The following is a 22,684-nucleotide window of genomic DNA, read 5'->3' on the forward strand; positions in this document are numbered from 1 at the left end:
ATTGGGCAAGCTCAGATGTCTGCGCATGCGTAGGCTTCACTTACAGGTAGCGTCTCACAACACCGCCCCTACGGTACGTGAACGGGAATCCCAGCAACCCGATTGGTTGTGAGGAACGCTGCAGCGGCGCAGCCAATAGAGGACAAGAACAAAGCGGCGGGGGAGCGTCCGCCTCCTCACTGCGTGCTTGTCGTTCTGTTCGCTATCAAGCTACTTGGGCTTCTTTCCGGGCTTGAACGTCTGTTCAGCTTGGGTTGAAAATTGCTAAGGTGACTAGGGGCCTTTTGCCGAGGGCGAGAAGTAATTGGATACTAGAATCGGGCGCTGAAATAAAGCCTGAGCAGTGTTTGTAGGCCTGAACCGGGAAAAGCCCGCCCTTCCTGTTCTATTTGGTGCGAGTGAAAGCTGCTTAGGGTCTGTCTGGGTAGTTTTGCCTGGGCCCCAGAGGACTCTGGGCTTTGTAGTCTTGGACGCTCAGGGCCTCTCCTGGCCAGGATTAAAGGCAGTGCGCCACCACACCCACTCGGCGCCTTTTTTTTTGTTTGTTTTAAAATATTTTATTTATTTGAGAGGAAGAGAGAATGAGCATGCCAGGGCCTGTAGCCACCGCAAACAAACTCCAGATGCAAGCCACCTTCGGGCATATGGCTTTACGTGGGTACTAGGGAATCGAATTTGGGTCCTTGGACTTCGCAGGCATTGCGCCTGAACCGCTGGGCCCTCTCTCCAACCGGGGGTTTGTGTTTGGAAATTGTGTCCTGTAGCCCAGTTTGTCCTCGAAGTCAATATGGTTTGAAAATGATTTGTGAACTTTCTTCCCGCCACCATCGAGCCCAGTGCTGAAGATCGAAACACATGGTGGTGCATGCATCTGGAGTTCATTTGTAGTGGCACATTCATTCTCATTCCCCCCTCCCTTCTCTGCTTCTCTCAAATAAAAGTAAAGTTCTTAATACACAAAAAACCCAAGATGCATACTTCAGTTGAGGAGGGATGGATTTTGAAACCTGTATTGCATAATCCTCACCCCACTGATGCAGAAAACAACTACCCTGGCCCTTATGTTTAGCCTGCGTGAGGATATATCTTGCCTTCTCCTGCAGCACGCCAGTGCTCCTGAGTTTGTAACCTGAGGCATGGCAACAATACTTGCAGGGACAACAGGAGGCATTTTCACTCCATTGAGTTCAGCCATTGCTTCAAGGTCATAAGCATCGTGACAAATTGACAAACACCAGGCTTTCTGGGCACTGAAATGCCATGGGGATGGGGAGTATTGTCAAGGTTTAGCACCTATTCTTTTGCAAAACAAATTTAGCAATGCCCTTTTCTTTGACCTTCAAGGGCCTATTAAGGAGCTTCTGCCTGAGGCGACAACGCATAGTCGGTCTTTTGGGTACCATGTTGGGATACTTCGTTTTTTTTTCCAGCCAATGTTATGAAAGCTCGAGTACAGTCTCAGATTGCTGGGGAATTTCAGTCCTCCAAGGTTTTCAAACCCATCTGGCTAGAGCGGGACAGGAAGCGGGCGAATCTTTTCAGAAGAGCTCATCTAAATTACCACCAGTCTCTAGTAAGTATCTTGGTGAATAATCAATGGAAAATACGAGTTTTTGTTAAAGATTACATGACAAAGACACCAACAAAATGTAATTTATCAATTAATTAGACAAGAAGAATGCAATTTGGCTTTGTTCTTAATTGGCCTAAGTAAGTCAGTGTCATTAACTCAGTAAATTATGGGCAAAGCATCATCAAAAACAATAAAAGTTTTCAGAGTAGAAAGTAAAAGATTTTTGTTTTTTCGAGGTAGGGTCTCACTCTAGCCCAGGCTGACCTGGACTTCACTATGTAGTCTCAGGGAGGCCTTGAACTCATGGCAGTCCTCCTACCTCTGCCTCCCAACTGCTGGGATTAAAGGTGTGCACTACCACGTCTGGCCAAAAGGTTTATATTATTTTATTTATTTGAAAGAGAGAATGGGCACGCCAGGGCCTCCAGTCACTGCAAACTCCAGACACACGGCACGCATCTGGCTTACGTGGGTCCTGGGGAATTGAACCATGGTCCTTTGGCTTTGCAGGCAAACGCCTTAACCACTAAACCATCTCTCCAGCCCTCAAAAGGTTTTTGTTTTGATCATTACCCAAGAGGTTTAGTTTGCTGCCTGGTTAACTAGGTATGTGTCTCAGGGTGACCCGAACAATCAGGGCTTGATTCCTTTTCCTCCTGAACAGTCTTTTGGCCTTCTGTATGGAAGATTCCTGGCCCTGCACAGCCACAGCACATATTCTTGGGCCCCAGGACCGCTCAGGCTTACTGTGTTCCTCTTACTGTGGTTTCTCTGCTTTCAGAGGCAGCTGCAGAAGGCAGTCTCTGTTAGACTGAGCATCCAGAGGACAAAGATGCAGATCAGAAGAAATCCAGTCTATTAGAGATAAGCGTTTTTGTTTTAAATTTATTTTATTTTATTTATTTATTTAGAGAGAGAATGGGGGCACCACGGCCTTCAGCTGCTGAGAATGAACTCCAGATACGTGTGCCCACTTATGCACATGTGTGATATTGTGTGTTTGCATCACTGTGTGTCTGGTTTACATGGAGCCCGGAGATTCAAACAGGGGTTCTTAGGTTTCGCAGGCAAGAGCCTTGACCGCTAAGTCATGTCTCTGGCGCCTGCTGTTAGTTTTTGAAAGGAAGCACTTGTTAGGTTAATCATCCAAATTATTTCTTTTTAAAAAAAATATTTTGCCGGTTGTGGTGGCACATGCCTTTAATCCCAGCATTCGGGAGGCAGAGGTAGGAAGATCAGCATTAGTTCAAGGCCACCCTGAGACACCATAGTGAATTCCAGGTCAGCCTGGGCTAGAGTGAGACCCTACCTCAAAAAAATAAAAATGATTTTGGGGCTGGAGAGATGGCTTAGCGGTTGCTTGCCTGTGAAGTCTAAGGACCCCGGTTCAAGGCTCGATTCCCCAGGACCCATGTTAGCCAGATGCACAAGGGGTCACACACATCTGGAGTTCGTTTGCAGTGGCTGGAAGCCCTGGCGTGCCCATTCTCTCTTTCTCTACCTGCCTCTTTCTCTCTCTCTGTGTCACTTTCAAATAAAAAAAAATGAACAAAAAAAATATTTTATTTTTATTTATTTATTTGAGAGAGGGAAAGCGGCAAAGTGGAAGAGAGAGAATGGGCATGCCCAGGCTTCCAGCCACTGAAAATGAACTCCAGATGCATGTGCCATCTTGTGCACCTGGCTTACATGGGTCCTGGAGAATCGAACTGAGGCCCTTTGGCTTTGCAGGCAAGCACTTTAGCTGCTGAGCCATCTCTCCAGCCCTTATTTCTTTCTTTCTTTCTTTTTTTTTTTTTTTTTTTGGTTTTTTGAGGTAGGGACTCGCTCTAGCCCAGGCTGACTTGGGAGTCACTGTGGAGTCTCAGGGTGGCCTTGAACTCATGGCAATCCTCCTACCTCTACCTCCCAAGAGCTGGGATTAAAGGCATGTACCACCACACACACACAGCTTCCTTATTTCTTTTCTTTAAGATTTTCATTTATTAGAGATGGAAAGAGGGGTGAGGGGGGGAGAGAGAGAGAGAGAGAATGTGTGCACCAGGGCCTCTATCCACTGCAAACCAACTCCAGATGCATGAGATGCATGTGCCACCACATGCATCGGGCTTACGTATGACCTGAAGAATCAACCTGGGTCCTTAGGCTTTGTAAGCATGTGCCTTAACCACTAAGCCATCTCTGAAGCCCCTAAATTATTTCTGTTTAGGCGGTGGGCGGGGCCGCGCGTCGCGCATGCGCAGAGCAGCCCCCGGCGCGCGCCCGGCTTCCCTCTCTCCCTCCCTCCCTTCCGCCCTTCCGCCCTGGCCATGGAGGCTTCGCCGCCGCCGCCGTCGCCGCCGCCGCCGCCGCGGCCCGTCACGCACGTCATCTTCGACATGGACGGTCTCCTGCTCGACACGGAGCGCCTGTACTCGGCGGTGTTCGGGGAGGTGTGCGGGCGCTACGGGCGGCGCTACGACGGGGCCGTGAAGGCGCGCACCTTGGGCAGGACCGCGCCCGAGGCCGCCGCCGCCGTCGTCCGCGCCCTCAGCCTGCCGCTCAGCCCGCAGAGCCTGCACCGCGAGACCCACCACCGCCTGCAGAGCCTCTTCCCCACCGCCAACCTCATGCCAGGGGCCGAGAGACTGGTGCGTCACCTGCGTGAGCACGGCGTCCCGTGCGGCCTGGCCACGAGTTCGTGCTCGGCCTCCTTCGAGGCGAAGACGCGCCGACACCGCGACTTCTTCTCACTCTTCGACCCCGTCGTCCTCGGCGATGACCCCGAGGTGCTCCAGGGGAAGCCCGCCCCCGACATCTTCCTCGCCTGCGCCCGCCGCTTCTCGCCCCCGCCCGAACCCCAAGCGTGCCTGGTGCTGGAGGACGCGCCGCTGGGCCTGCGGGCGGCGCGGGCGGCGGGCATGCAGGCCGTGCTGGTCCCCGAGGAGCCGCTGAGCGCGGAGCTGACGGCCGGCGCCACCCTCGTGCTGCCCTCCCTGTGCCACCTGCGCCCGCAGCTCTTCGGCCTGCCCGCCCTCCCCTGACGCCACGCGCCTCCTCGCACCCAGAGCCCGGCCGCCGTGCCCGCCGCGGGGCCGTCCCCGGCCCGCCCGCCAGCACACCCTGGTCGGGCCGCGCGGGGTCGCGAATTCGAGTCCAGCCCGCAACCAGGTGGGAGCCGGCCTCGAGGAGGCAATAATGAAAGAATGAATGAATGCAATAAAAACGACGGAAATAAACCGATAAAAAAATTATTTCTGTTTAGACTTGGTAGAATCAAGCAGCCAATGAAAGTTTTTATTTTGCTTTTTTAACTTTGGAAGTTTTCTGTTTAATTCCGAATGTGACTTTAAGCCCTCCCAAAATATCCTTATGTTGATTTTACTGAATTCCGTGCCAAAATATGGGAGGACTTACATTCTGTTACATGCTCATCTTTATAATTACATATAGATGAGATCATACCTTGTTCAGCTTGGTTTCTTTGAATTAATAGTACCAACTTGAGAAGAATATCGAGCATTATTTCCCCCCTTGAGTAGTAATTTGTCACATTCAAGCACCCTGTTCTCTTGAAATATACTGTGAAAAAATAAATACTTCCTGGTCTGGGAAGATGCCTTGGTGGTTAAAGGTGCTTGTTTGCAAAGCCTGCCAGCCCAAGTCCAATTCCCAAGCCACTCACATAAGCCAGATGCCAGTGTCTCATGTTTGAAGTAGAAAGAGGCCGTTGCACACACACACACACGTGTATGCAAATACATTAGTTTAAACAAATACTTCCATAGTTTTACTTTGGGAATCTACTAATACAACCCCAAGTTGTCCTTTTTCTGTTTTTGTTTTCTAAATGCCATGGAGGGGAGGTAGAAGAAGGCTCAGGATAGATTTCACTCCACAGTGTTAGCTGTCTTATAATATGTTGGGAAGAGACTTCTTTTTTTTTTTTTTTAGTTTTTTATTTATTTATTTGAGAGCGACAGACACAGAGAGAAAGACAGATAGAGGGAGAGAGAGAGAATGGGCGTGCCAGGGCTTCCAGCCTCTGCAAACGAACTCCAGACGCGTGCGCCCCCTTGTGCATCTGGCTAACGTGGGACCTGGGGAACCGAGCCTCGAACTGGGGTCCTTAGGCTTCACAGGCAAGCGCTTAACCGCTAAGCCATCTCTCCAGCCCGGGAAGAGACTTCTTTAGGATTTTTTTTTTTTTTTTTTTTTGAGGTAGGGTCTTACTCTAGTGCAGGCTGACCTGGAATTCACTATGTAGTCTCAGGGTGGCCTCGAACTCACAGCGATCTTCCTACTTCTACCTCCTGGGTGCTGGGACTAAAGGCGTGTGCCACCATGCCTGGCTTCTTTAGGATTTTATAAAAGATTATTTTATTAGCTAGGTGTGGTCTTACATGCCTTTAATCCCAGCACTCAGAAGGCTGAGGTAGGATAGCTGAGAGTTTGAGGCCACCCTGAGACTACAGGTCAGCCTGCACTAGAGAGAGACCCTACTTTGAAAAACATATATATATGTACGATGTATTTATTTGAGAGAGGGAGAGAAGCAGATATAGAATGGGCATGCTAGAACCTTTAGCCACTGCAAATGAACTCTAGATGCATGCACCATCTGGTGCCTCTGGCTTATGTGAGTCCTAGGGAATTGAACCTTTAGCTTTGCAGACAAGTGCCTTAATGGCTAATCCATCTCTTCAGCTCTTCTTTAGGATTTTGACATTTGGGAAACCAAATTTACCAATGGATCATTAAAAGAAGATAAGGGCTGGAGAGATGGCTAAGTGGTTTAGTCACTTGCTTGCAAAGTCTAAGGACCCAGGTTCTACTCCCCAGTACCCACATAAAGCCAGATGCACATGGTGGCACATGCATCTGGAGTGTATTTGCATGACCAGAGGCCCTGGATCACATATGCTTTCTATATCTGTGTCTGTCTCTCTACTTTCAAATGAATAAAAATAAATTAATTAAGGGCTGGAGAGATGGCTTAGCGGTTAAGTGCTTGCCTGTGAAGCCTAAGGACCCCGGTTCGAGGCTCGGTTCCCCAGGTCCCACATTAGCCAGATGCACAAGGGGGCACTCGCGTCTGGAGTTCGTTTGCAGAGGCTGGAAGCCCTGGCGCGCCCATTCTCTCTCCCTCTATCTGTCTTTCTCTCTGTGTCTGTCGCTCTCAAATAAATAAATAAATAATTTAAAAAAAATTTAAAAAAATAAATTAATTAAAAGAAGATAAGAGCATCTGATCTAAATAACATTTTGAATTCCATGGATTGATACCATCCAGGCAGCATATTCATCCCTCATTCCCTTAACTGACAAAAACATCTGAGGAATCATAATATTAGAGCATTTTTTTCATGTAAATGTAACAATGTAACTGATGCACCACTGAGTAATAAAACAACATGAATCTTTTAAAAAGCTGCCTGTAAAATCCAGCTAGAACTGAGCTGCAAATATCATCAGTGTAAACTAGCTGACAGAAAGCTGGAAAAAGCTACATTGCATTCAATTCCATGGGGGAGAGAGAAAACATCAGTGGAGAGAAACAATAGTGGACACTGCAGGCCTTAAATTGGGCCAGCCAAGCCAAATAAGCCAATAGATGCAACAGTGGCATGTCTGTTTGGGGGGAACCACTCTCTAATTGGCCTTGAGGCCCGCTCCACTGGAGGGAATACATGCCTGGTACTGAAAACCTATGAGGGTGGAAGTCATGAGCCCTAGGGTTGTAACATCTACTGGTGTCTGGCTATATGTAAATACTATGCTCACCAAACTGTCCAGTAAGCACTTTTCTTAATGTTCATACCCATATAATAATGCTACTCTCACTTTTTTGGGGGGGTTGGTTTTTCAAGGTAGTGTTTCACTGTAGTCCAGGCTGACCTGTATTGAATTCACTATGTAGTCTCAGGGTGGCCTCGAATTCATGGTGATCCTCCTACGTCTGCCTCGCGAGTGCTGGGATTAAAGGTGTGCACCACCACACCTGGCAACCGTCACTTTTGCTTAGAGAAGTTTCTCCTTTCAGATAGTGGTGACCTTGGGATGACTAAGAAAGCACCATAGTGCTGAGAAGAAATGAGAGAGGAGTGCTCAGCACTAAAACATCTCTATCACACCATCCAAGGCTCAGGGGCCATTGAGGAAGAGGTGGCGGAAAGAATGTAAGAGCCAAAGCAAGGGTAGGACTCCTTACAACGTGCTCTTCCAGACACAAAATGGCCTGGATATCCATGACCTCACAGTGCCTGACACTATCTATAGAAGACCACCATAACAGGAGGAAAAGATGATGACATCAAAAGTAAAGAGAGACTGAAAGGGGAACGGGCATGATGGAGAGTGGAGTTGTAAAGGGAGTAGTTGGGGGAAAGAGGGAATTACTGTGGTTTATTGTCTATAATTATGGAAGTTGTCAATAAAGAAGGCTGCCTGTAAATATCAGATGTTCCAATTGTTCAGAAAGTAGGTAGGGTTTTTGTTGTTACTGTTTGTTTTTGTGATGCCAGTGGTTGAACCCAGGGCCTTGTATAGTCTAGGTGAGAGCTCTACCACAAAGGTATATGTACCCCATCCTCCCCTCTCCTCCCCTCCCCTGTTTTTATTTTATTTATTTTTATTTTTATTTATTTATTTGAGAGCGACAGACAGAGAAAGACAGATAGAGGGAGATAGAGAGAATGGGCGCACCAGGGCTTCCAGCCTCTGCAAACGAACTCCAGACGCGTGCGCCCCCTTGTGCATCTGGCTAACGTGGGACCTGGGGAACCGAGCCTTGAACCGGGGTCCTCAGGCTTCACAGGCAAGCGCTTAACCGCTAAGTCATCTCTCCAGACCCCCTCCCCTGTTTTAAAGGTAGATTTCAAGCCGGGCGTGGTGGTGCACGCCTTTCATCCCAGCACTTGGGAGGCAGAGGTAGGAGGATTGCTGTGAGTTCGAGGCCACCCTGAGACTCCACAGTGAATTCCAGGTCAACCTGGGCTGGAGTGAGACCCTACCTCGAAAAACCAAAAGAAAAAAAATAAATAAAGGCAGATTTCTTTCTTTCTTTTTCTTTTTATTGAAAAATAAACCTAAAAAGAGCTACAAAAAATTCAGAACCTGTAACCACTTGTAATGTCAAAACGTGTAAGCAAGGGCTGGAGAGATAGTTTGGCGGTTAAGGCACTTGCCTGGGAAGCCTAAGAACCCATGTTTGACTCTCCCAAGTCCCACATAAACTGAACAAAGTGACGCAAGCTGCAAGGTCGCACGTGCATCTGGAATTTGGTTGCAGTAGCTGGATACCCTGGCATGCCAATTCTCTCTCTCTCCCCTTCTTGCTGCGTTGCATTAAAAAAAGGCCAGAGTCAGGCATGGTGGCACACACCTTTAATCCCAGCACTCCAGAGTCAGAGATAGGAGGATTGCTATGAGTTCAAGTCCACCCTGAGACTACATAATGAATTCCAGGTCAGCCTGTCAGCCTGGGCTAGAGTGAGACACTACCTTGAATAAACAAAACAGAACAAAAATCCTTAGTTGGACATAGTGGCACATTCTGTAATTCCAGTACTTGGGAGGCAGAGTCAGGAGAATCAAAAGTTCAAGGTTGGGGTTGGAGAAATGGCTCAGCCTTTAAAACACTTGCCTGTAAAACCTAAGGACCCTGGTTCAGTTTGCCAGGACCCACATTAAGCTGGATACACAAAGTGGCACATGTGTCTAGAATTCATTTGCAGTGTCAGCCTTTAATCCCAGCACTAGGGAGGCAGAGGTAGGAGGATTGCCAAAAGTTCAAGGCCACCCTAAGACTACATAGTGAATTCCAGGTCAGCCTGAGCTAGAGTGAGAGCCTACCTCAAAAGAACCAAAATAATAATAAATAAATATTGAAAAAAAAAACACTCCCAGAAAACCTTTTTACTGAAGCTCTCCCAAAGTGGTGAGCTGACAGATTTAAGGTCCACTTTCTCTTCCTGCCACTTTAAAGTTCAAAGAATGAACAAAGAACAAAAAGCCATAATGGCACTGGGGTGGCTAAAGTGGGAGGATGACTATGAGATCAAGGCCAGCCTGAGATTACATAGTGAAGCGGTGGATTTCAGGTCAGCCTGGGCTAGAACAAGACCCTAAAAAAAATAACAAAACAAAAACCTACAATGAGCGGAGAACAAAAAAAAAAAAAAGACAGGGCCCCACATGGTGGTGCACCCCTTTGGTCCCAGTACTCAGGAAGCAGAAATTGGAGGGTTGTTAGGAGTTTGAGGCCACCCTGGAACTACTGAGTGAGTTCCAGGTCAGCCTGGGATACTGTGAGACCTCACCTCAGGGGAAAAATAAAAAGGGCTGGAGAGATGTGGGCCATCAGTAGATGGCGCTAGCTTGCAAAGCCTGGTGGCCTGGGTTTGATTCCTCATAACCATATAAAGCCAGATGCACAAGGTGGCACATGGGTCTGGAGTTTGCAGCAGCTAGAGGTCCTGGTGCACCCATTCTCTCTCTATCTGACTCTCTGTGCTTCCTTCTTTCTCTCGCTCTCAAATAAATAAATAAAGATCAAATATTTTAAAAGTTCCAGTTTAGCCAAGTGTGGTGACACACACTTTGAGATAGGAGGATTACTATGAGTTTGAGGCCACCCCAAGTCTACATAGTGAATTCCAGGTCAGCCTGGGCTAAAGCAAGACCCTACCTTGAAAAAAAAAAAAAAGAATAGAGAAAGTTAAATGAAAAGTGGATTAGAACCTAGTATTTAAAGCAGAATTGTCCAGACATGGTGGCTTACACCTTTAAATCCAACACTCAGGAGAGTGAGGTAGGAGATCACCATGAGTTCAAAGCCAGCCTGGGCTACAAAGTGAATTTCAGGTCAGACTGGCCTAGAGGGAGACCCTGTTTCAAAAAAAAAAGGAGGGAGGGATTTAGTGGTTAAATGCTTGCCTGTGAAGCCTAAGGACCCTGGGTTGAGGCTCGATTCTCCAGTACCCATGTAAGACAGATGCACAAGTTGACATATGCATCTGGCGTCTGGAGTTCATTTGCAGTGGCTAGAGGCCCTGATGTGCGCCCGCTCTCCCTCCCTCCCTCTCTCTCTCTCTCTCTCTCTCTCTCTCTCTCTCTCTCTCTCTCTCTCTTTCTCTGTGCCCCTTTCTCTCTGTCTGCCACTCTCAAATAAATAAACAAAAAATAAAGGTTTTTTTTTTTGTTTTTTTAAAGGAGGGAGACCAGAGAGATGGCTTAGCAGTTAAGGTACTTGCCATGTAAGCCAGATGCACATGTCTGAAGTTAGTTTGCAGTGGCTGGAAGCTCTGCCATGCCCATTCTCTCTCTAATAAAATAAATAAATAAGAGCTGGCCATGGTGGCACATGCCTTTAATCCCAGTTTAATCCCAGCTCTCAGGTAGCAGAGTTAAGAGGATTAATGTGAATTCAAGGCCATCCTGAGATTACATAGTGAATTTTAGGTTAGTCTGGGCTAGAGTGAGATCCTACCTCAAAAAAAAAAAAAAAAAAATTAAAGGTATGTGCCACCACACCCATCTTTGATTTAATTTTCTAAGCATTATGTTAAATTATTCTCTTTGCCAGAAAACACAAGATTCTAGGCTGTGGCCAGTTTTTTGATGTTGTTTTATTTTTTGTTTTTTCAAGGTAGGATCTCGCTCTAGCCCAGGCTGACCTGGAATTCACTATGTGGTCTCAGGGTGGCCTCGGACTTGCAGTGATCTTCTTACCTCTACTCCTCAATTCTAGGACTAAAGGCGTGCGCCACCATACCTGGCTTGTGGCCAATATTATAATGGTGGATGTGATCATAATTGCCAGAATCTTAATATCTGAGCAATAATAATGGCAATGTTATAACAAAGGCATGCCATTTTTCTTTTTCTTTTCTTTTAGTTTTTTGAGGTAGGGTCTCACTCTAGCCCAGGCTAACCTGGAATACACCCTATTCTCGGGGTGGCCTTGAACTCAGGGTGATCCTCCTACCTCTGCATCCTGAGTGCTGGAATTAAAGGCATACACCACCATGCCTGGTGTTCTTTTATTTTTAAAGGTATATTTAACAGTGGGCCTTTCAATTATGAAAGATAAAACATTCACAGTGAGAGCCAGCAACTGGAGTACATTTGGAATCAAGTGATTACACACAATTGCTATGAGGCTCATGAAAGCTGTTCCTAGATTTGGGAGAAAATAAAAGGAATGTTAAATAGATTATGAGCTCATCCAAGAATACATTCATCTAATTAATTAGCATTTACCACCTTTAGGTTTAAATATTAAAAATTAATACATGATAATTATTAGTTTGTGCTATGAAATGTATTACTTTTTTTTTTTTCAAGGTAGGTTCTCATTCTAGTCCAGGCTGACCTGGAATTAACTCTGTTATCTCAGGGTGGCCTCACACTCATGGCAAGCCTCCTCCCTCTGCTGCCCAAATGATGGGATTAAAGGTGTGAGTCAGCCGGGCATGGTGGCGCATGCCTTTAATCCCAGCACTCAGGAGGCAGAAGTAGGAGGATCGCAGTGAGTTCAAAGCCACCCTGAGACTACATAGTGAATTTCAGGTCAGCCTGGACTAGAGTGAAACCCTACCTCAAAAAACAAAAACAAACATAAGGTGTGAGCCACCACACCCTGCCAAAATGTGTTATTTTTTTTTTAAGTATGCATCTATTTAAGAGAGAAGAGGGAAGAAGAGAGTGTAGGAGCACCAAGGTCTCCTGCCACTGCAGATGAACTCCAGACACATGTGCCACTTGGTGTGTCTGGATTTATATGGGTACTGGGCAGGTGGACCACTCAGGTCGTCAGACTTTGAAGAAAGAACCTTTAATCACTGAGTCATATCTTTAGCCACAAATGTGTTACTTTTGGTAATCATTTCTCACTTAAACTTGTAACATGATAATTTTTTCTAGAAATAAAATTCCATATAAAAAATACATTTTAAGCCAGGCATGGTGGCACACGCCTTTAATCCCAGCACCTGGGAGGTAGAGGCAGGAGGATCACTGTGAATTTGAGGCCACCCTGAGACTGCATAGTGAATTCCAGGGAAGCCTGGGCTAGAGTGAGACCCTGCCTTGAAAAACCAAAAAATATATATGTATATACATTTTAAACTGGGTATGAAGGCACATGCCTTTAATCCCAGCAGAGGTAGGAGGATAACTGAAAGTTCAAGGCCACCCTGAGAATACGTAGTGAATTCCAGGTCAGCCTGGGGTAGAGTGAAACCCTACCTCAAAAAAACAACAAAAAGGCTGGAGAGATGGCTTAGCGGTTAAGGTGCTTGCCTGCAAAGCCTAAAGACTCATATTCCACTCTCCAGGTCCCACATGAACTAGATGCACAAGGTGATACATGTGTCTGGAGTTTGTTTGCAATGGCTAGAGGCCTTAGGGCGTCCATTCTCTCTTTCTTTCTCTCTCCCTCCCTTTGTCTCAAATAAAACACTCTACCACACTGATCAGTAGGACAGTTACTGAAGTATTTTCAGGGATCTTACTCCATATGTCACCACCAAAGATTTCTACAGTGTTAGAAGTATGTAAATATTCCAAATTTCTGTAAAACACTGGTTAAACAAGTGTGTTTTCTTTCATTTTGTACTTTTGGAAAATGCTTGAACTTTTATGTTAAAATATATAACACTACCTTATATTAACAAAAAAAAAAATACATTTTGGGCTGGAGAGATTGCTCAGCAGTTAAGGTGCTTGCCTGCAAAACCTAAGGACCCAGATTCCCCAGTATCCATGTAAAGCCAGATGCACAAAGTGGCACTTGTAGTTAGTTTGCAGTGACTAGAGGCCCTGGCATGCCCATTCCCATTCTATCACAAATAAATAAATAAATAAATAAATAAATAAATAAATAAATAAATAAATTAAATAAATAAATTTTGCTGGGCATGGTGGCACATGCCTTTAATCCCAGCACTTGAGAGGCAGAGGTAGGAGGATCACCATGAGTTTGAGGCCACCCTGAGACTATATAGTGAATTCCAGATCAGTCTGGGCTAGAGCGAGACCCTACCTTGAAAAGCAAAAAAAAAAAAAAAAAAAAAAAAAGAAAAAAATTTTGATTTGGAGAGATGGCTCAGTGGTTAAAGGCTCTTGCCTGCAAAGCCTGCAGGCCCATGTTTGATTCCCCAGTACTCAAATAAAGCCAGATGCACAAAATGGTACATGCATCTAGATTTCATTTGCAGTGACAAAATGCCCTGAGTGCCCATTCTCTCTTTCTCTCTCTCTGCTTGTAAGTAATAAATGTAAATATTTTTAAAATATATTTTAATATAATAATGGAAAATGTTAATAAAAATTAAAAAAAAATTAAAAAGATGTATATTACTACAAAAAAGGGGCTGGAGAAATGGCTTAGCAGTTAAGGTGCCTGCCTGCAAAGCCAAAGGACCCAGGTTGGATTACCCAGTACCCACGTAAAACCCAGATGCGTGAGTTCATTTGCAGTGGCTTGAAGCCCTGGCACACCCATTTATATTCTCTCTCTGTGTCAAATAAATAAAACATATTTCAAAACTACATCTTGGGGTGTTTTTTTGTTTGTTTGTTTTGTTTTGTTTTTTTTTGTTTTTTCAAGGTAGTGTCTCAGTCTAGCCCAAGCTGGCCTGGAATTCACTATGTGCTCTCAGGGTAGCCTTGAACTCACGGTGATCCTCCTACCTTTGCCTCCCAAGTGCTGGGACTAAAGGTGTGTGTCACTATGCCCATTTGAAAATACATTTTAAAACATTTGACTACTAAAAACAATGAGCAGTAAAAAAAAAAATTATTTCAAAAAAGCTAAAGATAACCCTTGGGGTGCAGTTTACTGGTAGAGAACATACTGTGTGTACTGAGACCCTGGGTTCTATTTCTAGAGCCACAGAGAAAAAAAAAAGAAAGGACAATCATAAATATATGCCAAGTGCACATGGGATAAGTCATACCCTTTACTCTCTATCCATGGGAGAACCTCTGAGCAGCAATAAACAAACCCTGTGCTTCCCTTACAGATATTTTGATAACAGATTTAACTGGCTAAGATAAGGAAAGGCAAGGATTTCAAAGCTTTCTGGGTCTTTGAATAGCTCTTGTAGTCCTGGAGATAATCACTATGTAGCAGGAAATGGGCAGGACTACTCTTTTTTTTTTTTTGGTTATTTGTTTTTCCAAGGTAGAGTGCCGCTCTAGCCCAGGCTGACCTGGAACTCACCATGTAGTCTCAGGGTGGCCTCAAGCTCACAGTGATCCTCCTACGTCTGCCTTTCAAGTGCTAGGATTAAAACTGTGCACCACACTTGGCTAGGAGTATTCTTATTTGTATTTTTTTATTATGATTATTATTATTATTATTATTATTATTATTATTATTATTTGAGGTAGAGTCTCACTCTAGCTCAGGCTGACCTGGAATACACTATGTAGTCTCAGGGTGGCCTTGAACTCATGGCAATTCTCCCACCTCTGCCTCCCAAGTGCTGGGATTAAAGGTGTGTGCCACCACACACTGCTTTTTTTATTTTATTTTAGAGAGAGAGTGACAGAATGAGAGTGAGAGAGAGAGAGAATTGGTGCCCCAGGGCCTCAGCCACTGAACTCTAACTAGAGATGGTTGCGCCACCTAGTGGGCATGTGCAACTTTGCACTTGCCTCACCTTTGGTGTCTGGTTTATGTGGGATCTGGAGAGTTGAACATGAGTCCTTAGGCTACACAGGCAAGTGTCTTAACTTGTAAGCCATCTCTCCAGCCTTTATTGTTTATTTTATTTTATTTTATTTTATTTTATTTTATTTTATTTTATTTTATTTTATTTTATTTTATTTTATTTTTTAAGGTGTGTACCACCACACCCTGCCTTGTCTATGATTTTTTAAAACTTTATTTATTTATTTGAGAGAGAGAATGGGCATGCCAGGGCCTCCAGCCAGTGCAAATGAACTCCAGATGCATGCACCACCTGTGCATCTAGTTTACATGGGTCCTGGGAAATCAATCAGAGGTCCTTTGGCTTTGCTGGCAAACGCCTTAACTACGAAGCCATTTCTCCAGCCCCTTATTGTTTTTTATAACCAGTGTCTCCCTATATAGCCCAGGGTGGGGCTGTGTACTATGCCTGCTCTTCATTTTTTTGCTTGGTTTGGTACTGTCGTTTGTTGCTAGGTGTTGAACCCACTGCTTAGTGCGTCCTAGGCACATGTGGAACCACTAGACTACTCTCCCCGTCCTGAACCTCATTTCCTGAGTACAAGTAGGTCTCTAGCATGAACAGGAAACTAGAGGTTAAAAATGAGGAGGCCGGGCGTGGTGGCGCCCACCTTTAATCCCAGCACTCGGGAGGCAGAGGTAGGAGGATCACCATGAGTTCAAGGCCACCCTGAGACTACAGAGTGAGTTCCAGGTCAGCCTGGACTAGAGTGAGACCCTACCTCAAAAAACCAAAAAACAAAAAAAAAAAAAAGAGGAACAGAAGCTGGGCGTGGTGGCACACGCTTTTAATCCCAGCACTCAGGAGACTGAGGTAGGATAGGAGGATCACCATGAGTTCAAGGCCACCCTGAGACTACAGAGTGAATTCCAGGCCAGGGCTAGAGTGAAACCCTACCTCGAAAAACTGAAAGAAAGAAAAAAGTTTTTGAGAGGAATAAATTCAACAAATATTATCAACAAATACTATATTTTTACCTGTTACGTTCCAGGTATATGTTAGGCCCTGGAGAGACAATGTTAAAACAAAGTATCTGCTTTCATAACTGATTTGGAAATAGAAAGACAGTATCATTTACTTACAAAAAAATGCTATGTAATATCTAGGCATATTAGTGCACACCTGTCAAGCCAGCACTTTGGAGGTGGCGGCAGGAGGATGACCCATGCATTCAAGGCTGGCCTGGTCTACGTAAGGAGTTCCTGAATAGTCATGGCTAAATAGTGAGTTCCTATTTCCAAATTGGGGTAGGGGGAGCTAGAAAGATTGCTCAGTGGTTTAAGGTGCATCCTGCAAAGCCTAAGGACCAAGTTCAATTCCCCAGTATCCAAGTAAAACCAGATGCACAAAGTGGTGCATGTATCTGGAGTTTATTTTCAGTGGTTAAAGGCCCTGATGCACCCATTCTCTCTCTTTGTCTCTCAAATAAATAAATAATTTTTTTTTTTTTTTTTTTTTTTAGTGGGGGGAAGGCTGGAGAGATGGCTTAGTGGTTGAGTACTTGCCTGTGAAGCCCAAGGACACCGGGTCAAGGCTCAATTCACCAGGACCCATGTAAGCCAGATGTACAAGGTGGCACATGCATCCGTTCATTTGCTGTGGCTGGAGGCCCTGGTGCGCCCATTCTCTCTATCTGCCTCTTTCTCTCTCAAATAAAAAAATAAATTATAAAAAGGGGGGGGAAGGGTCTGTAATTTGGCTGCAGGTGGTATTGTTACTGCCTAGCCCCTTGCCCCTTGGCCCTTGCAGTGTATTAATGAACTTTTCTTACAGTTAGAAAAAAAAAGTAAATATAATGTGGCTGGACACTGATGCACAACTCTAATCCTGGTACTTGGGAGGCTGAAGCATGAATATCATGAGCTCAAAGTCAACCTGGATGAAGGTATATCGAGACAATCTCAAAACAAAAAAAGTACACTGTTAACTTTAGCTAATGATAACTACAATCAAGGGTGGGATATTCAAAACGTTTACCACTGCTCTGACAGCTTAGTATCACAATCTGTATTTTCTTATCACCCTCCTCTGTCTTCTTTTTACTGCTCTTGCCAACTTCCTTGACATTGAACTCTCCAAGAAATGATTAGTGTTGTAGTCAGTTCCCCTATTCTTCTGTTTCATTTCCCCTGGTTTCACTTTTCTGCTATTAACCATGGTCCAAAAACATTTAATGGAAAATTCTAGAAATGATTCACAAAATTTAGGTTTTCTTTCTTTTCTTTTTCTTTTTTATTGTTTTTTTGGTTTTTTTGAGGTAGGGTCTCACTCTAGCCCAGGAAGGCCTGGAATTCACTATGTAGTCTCAGGGTGGCCTTGAACTCACAGCAACCCTCCTACCTCTTCTGCCTCCCGAGCGCTGTGATTAAAGGTATGCACCATCACACCTGGCTGAAATTTTGTTTTCTTTGTGTTTTTAAAAAATATTTTATTTACTTGAGAGAGAAAGAGGGAGAGAGAGAGAGACAGAGAGAGAGAATGGGCACACCAGGGCTTTCAACTGCTGCAAACTCCAGATGTATGTGCCATCTTGTGCATCCTGCCTACACGGGTCCTGGGGAATCAGGTCCTTTGGCTTTGCAGACATTCATAAAATTAAAATTCATAAAATTAAAATTGTGTGCTATTCTGACCAGCATAATAGATATGTAAATGTTGGAATAAACACAATATGTATAGAGTTTACCATTTTGTTGTATTTATTATTTATTTATTTATTTGAGAGGGAAGAGAGGTGGCGGGGGCGGGGGGCGCAGAATATGGGTGTGACAGATGCAAACGTACTCTTGATGCATGCTCCACTTTGTGCATCTGGCTTCTATGGGTCCTGGGGAATCAGACCTGGGTCCTTTGGCTTTGTATGCAAACACCTTAACTGCTAAGCCATCTCTCCACCCCCAGTTTACCATTTTCTAAGGTTTCAGGCCCAAACTAGTGGTATTGGACCAATCTCCTGCTGATAGCAGAGTATAATTATATAAACTTTAGCTTGTGACTGTGTTTCTATATCCCCTCACCTCATACCCAATCAAAACATAGGCCAAGCTTAGCCTTCTAGTGACTGGTATTATGCCTTTAGTTGCTGGAGAGCAAAAATACCCAGGAGATCCTGTGATTCAAGAGGCTTGAATGCACTCAATATCTAAGGCAGCAATTTACTTATCTAGCATGCAGTTTTTCAATAATATAACATTTTCTATCAATATGCTAAAGTATACTGGCTGAGAGACAACCTTAGTACCCTGAGGAAAAATAAAGAATGAGCTGGGCATGGTGGTGTACACCTGTTATTCCAGCACTCTGGAGGCACAGACAGGAGGATGCGGAGTTCAAAGCCATCCTTGGCTACAGAGTGAATTTGAAGACAGCTCGGGAATACATGAGACTGTCTTGGGAAGAAAAAGGGATAGAGATTGATGGTGTTCTCTTTGTGAAAAGTACAGTGGCCTTAGGAGATTGTGTGCGCACACAGAATGTGGGATTTATTGTGATTTGAGACACAGTCTTGCTATGTAACCCTAGCTAGCTTGGTATTTGCTATGTAGCTTGGGCTGGCCTCGAACTGGATGCAGCCCTCCTGTCTTAGTCTCCTGAGTGCTGGGATGATAGGTGTACACTACCATATCTGCCTTTTTAAGTTTTAAAAATATTTTATTTGGGCTGGAGAGATGGCTTAGCGGTTAAGCGCTTGCCTGTGAAGCCTAAGGACCCTGGTTCGAGGCTCAGTTCCCCAGGTCCCACGTTAGCCAGATGCACAAGGGGGCACATGCGTCTGGAGTTCGTTTGCAGAGGCTGGAAGCCCTGGCGCGCCCATTCTCTCTCTCTCCCTCTATCTGTCTTTCTCTCTGTGTCTGTCGCTCTCAAATAAATAAATAAATAAAAATTAAAAAAATATATTTTAATACTTAGTAGCAGAGGCCAGTAAGTTAAAAAGGAGACATAAAGGGTAGAGAAAGAAAGAGGGGAGGATACTTAATAGGTTGATATTGTATATATGTTATTACAGTGATTGTAATGGGGAGGTAATATGATGGAGAATGGAATTTCAAATGGGAAAGTGTGGGGGTGGGGAGGGAGGGAATTACCATGGGATATATTTTATATTCATGGAAAATGTTAATAAAAATTAAAAAAAATATATATTTTAAAAATATTTTATTTATTTATTCGAGACAGAGAGAGAAAGTCAGATAGAGAGTATGGGCCTCTAGCCATTGCACACAAACTCCAGAAGCATGCACCACCTTGGGCATCTGTCTTTTTATGTGGGTATTGGGGAATTGAACCTGGGTTCTTAGCCTTCACAGGCAAGTGCCTTAACCACTAAGCCATCTCTCTAGCACCCCACCTGCTTTTTAGCACATGTTTACTCAAGACTGTGTTTGTCTGTTTTATATGATTGTTTTACGTGGATTACATACCACTACAAAATAATACCTGGCTTGATTCAGAAAATGAAGCAAAATGTATAAAGTGTGACTATTGTCCTCAGGAAGTTAACAATGCATATCAGGATGTGTAGTGTTTTTTTTTTTTTTTGTTTGTTTTTTTTTGAGGTAGGGTCTCACTATAGCTCAGGCTGACCTGGAATTCACTATGTCGTCTCATAGTGGCCTTGAACTCACAGCAATCCTCCTACCTCCGCCTCCTGAATGCTGGGATTAAAGGCATGTGCCACCACGCCTGGCTGTATAGTGGTTAAATAACTATCATACAGGGCAACACAGTATAAGAGCAATAGTGTTTAACAACTACGTTGTCATATGACTTTAAAAATAGAAACATTTCTGCTTGAGGTGATAAGAAAAAGACTTATCAAGTAGATAATGTCAGAAAGCCCTTGTTTTCTGAGGGGTTCAAGGAGAGGGCATTCTAAGTGAAAGACAAATGACCTGAGAACAATTGTGTTTGAGGAAAAGGAAGGAGAATGCTGAGACCCTGGCCAATGGATGTGGGAGGTCATTCTTACAATGAGTGCCACACGAGTTGATTCCAGGCATGATCTACTGGTTATGCATCAGAGTCACTCACTAGCTGAAGGTCACAGAAAGTGATGGCGAATTTTGTGTTGTTGTTGTTGGAGGCAGGGTCTTCCGTAGCTCAGGATGGACTCCAACTTGGTGTATAGCCAAGAACGACCTTGAGCTCCTGATCCTCCTGCCTCCACCTTCCAAGTGCTGTGATTATAGGCCTGTGTGGCCATGCCCAGCTTGAAGCAGTTTTATATATATATATACATATATATTTATTTATTTGAGAGACAGAAAGAGGAAAAGAGAGAGAGAGAATGGGCATGCCAAGCCTCCAGCCTCTGCAAACAAACTCCAGATGCATGCGCCACCTTGTGACTCTGACTTATGTAGGTCCTGGGGAATCAAACCTGGGTTTACACATGTTCTTTTTTTAATATTATTTTTTATTGACAACTTCCATAATTGTAAACAATATCCCATGGTAATTCCCTCCCTCACTCCACTTTTCCCTTTGAAACTCCACTCTCCATCATATCCCCTCCCCCTCTCAATCAGTCTCTCTTTTATTTTGATGTCATGATCTTTTCCTCCTCTTATGATGGTCTTGTGTAGGTAGTGTCAGCCACTGTGAGGTCATGGATATCCAGGGCATTTTGTGTCTGGAGGAGCACATTGTAAGCACATAGTGTCAAAGTGGCCTTTAGCTCACCACAATCCTTCTACCTCTGCCTCCCAAGTCCTACCCTTCCTTTGGCTCTTACATTCTTTCTGCCACCTCTTCGGCAATGGATTCTGAGCCAACATATGTTCTTTTTGTAAAAAAAAAAAAAAAAAAAAAAAAAGGGGACTTCAGGTTAAGATGGCGGCGTAGGTACCACGCCAAAGCAGCCTAGGGGGGAAAAAGACCCAAAAAACTCAGCAAAATACACACTTTTACTAAAAACTGAGGTGTATAGGAAATTGAAGCGGCAGTGGAGAAGTAGAAGAGTTATAGAGCATCCAGAGCCTGCACAGGCGGGAACAGCGGCTCCGGCAGCTCGGCCAACCGCCGCGCCCGCGGGGCAGCAGAAAGCCGCCAGACTCGGCTCGAGCCGCAGGAAAAGCCAGGTGCGGGATTTTCCCCTCACACCGTGCTCTCCGCAACTCAGGACACGTGAGGGGAGAGCGGCAGCGAGCAGCGGAGGAGCAGACCACGAGGTAGAAGAACACGTGGAGCAGCGAGAGAACCAGAGCAGCCGCGGCTCCCTCCCCTCCCCCACCGCCTGAGCCCAGCTCCAGCGAACACAGCAGCGGCCCGGGACCGGCCATGCCAACTTGGGCTGACAGCGGGACCCAAGCAGGAGCAGAGTTCGGCAGCAACTTCAGCGGCTCCAGCACCGGTACCAGCGGCCCCAGCAGCAGCGGACCCAGGAGCGGCAGCGGCGGCAGATCCCGCAGCAGCGGCTTCGGGGGGAGCAGCAGCGGTGGACACGGCAGCGGCAGCTTCAGCAGCGGTGGTGGCTCCGGCGGTGGCAGCTACGGCAGCAGCAGAGGCAGCAGCAGCGGCTTGGTTTGCCCCGTAGGAAAAGCAAGTGCCCAGCTCCAGAAATCAGAACAGCAGCCCGACGACCCAGGCAGCAACTTGACTGAGACCAAAATCACCCAAGGTAACTGGGATTACACCAGGGAAGGGTCTCACTTGGTCACAAGCTGACTTGGATCCCTCAACAGACCAGAAATCTAAACCTCTTTGTTGATAGAGGATCTGGTCATTATAATAACTACTCTTGCATACATACTCGGGGCTGTTTTTGATTGAATGTGTACAGTGTTTAGTTAAATTTTAGAATCTACCTGTATTTTATTCTACTCAGCCTGCTTGAATACTCCTATAGCAGGGAAACTCAACCCCTAAGAACATCTTTGTAGATACTCTGAGAGTCTTAAGAGCCACACCTAATACCTTAAGGTCCTACCCTGAAAATATATTACATCAAATCAATTGATACAGCTAAGAATACACAGCTAGCTAGAAAATCCAAGCATTAACTTAATCCAAGATGCAAAAATATATACATTATAACACAAGAAACACTAAAAAGCAAGACGATATAAATCCACCTAAAAGTATTAATGCATCAGAAATGTCCTCCAGTGAGAAAGAGTTAGAGGAAATGCCTGAGAAAGAGTTCAAAAGAATAATTATAAATATGTTCAAAGAGGTCAAAGAACACATGAAAACAATCAAAGAAGAAATCAAAGAGGAAATCAAAGGAATCAAAGAAGAGGCAGGACACCAATTTAATGAAATAAAGAAGGCAATACAAGACATAAATAGGGAAATAGAAATAATAAAGAAAAACCAGTCAGAATTACTAGCAATGAAGAACACAGTTAATGAAATAAAAAACTCTGTAGAAAATCTCACCAGTAGGATGGATGAGGGAGAGGACAGAATA

At 44.8% G+C, this 22,684-nt stretch overlaps 1 protein-coding gene and 1 pseudogene across 1 annotated transcript; both read left to right on the top strand.

The window, feature by feature from the left end:
- The first annotated feature begins 644 nt into the window (after window positions 1-644).
- On the top strand, window positions 645-3,854 carry LOC101615577 (annotated as a pseudogene).
- Window positions 3,855-3,882: 28 nt separating this feature from the next.
- LOC101615876 (pseudouridine-5'-phosphatase-like) lies at window positions 3,883-4,638 on the top strand. Its single transcript, XM_004649644.3, has one exon. It carries the CDS (start codon window positions 3,883-3,885, stop codon window positions 4,594-4,596), a length of 714 nt encoding a protein of 237 aa, XP_004649701.3. The 3' UTR covers window positions 4,597-4,638.
- Window positions 4,639-22,684: the final 18,046 nt, after the last annotated feature.

This window comes from Jaculus jaculus, chromosome 7, assembly GCF_020740685.1.
Source record: "Jaculus jaculus isolate mJacJac1 chromosome 7, mJacJac1.mat.Y.cur, whole genome shotgun sequence".
Lineage (NCBI taxonomy): Eukaryota > Metazoa > Chordata > Mammalia > Rodentia > Dipodidae > Jaculus > Jaculus jaculus.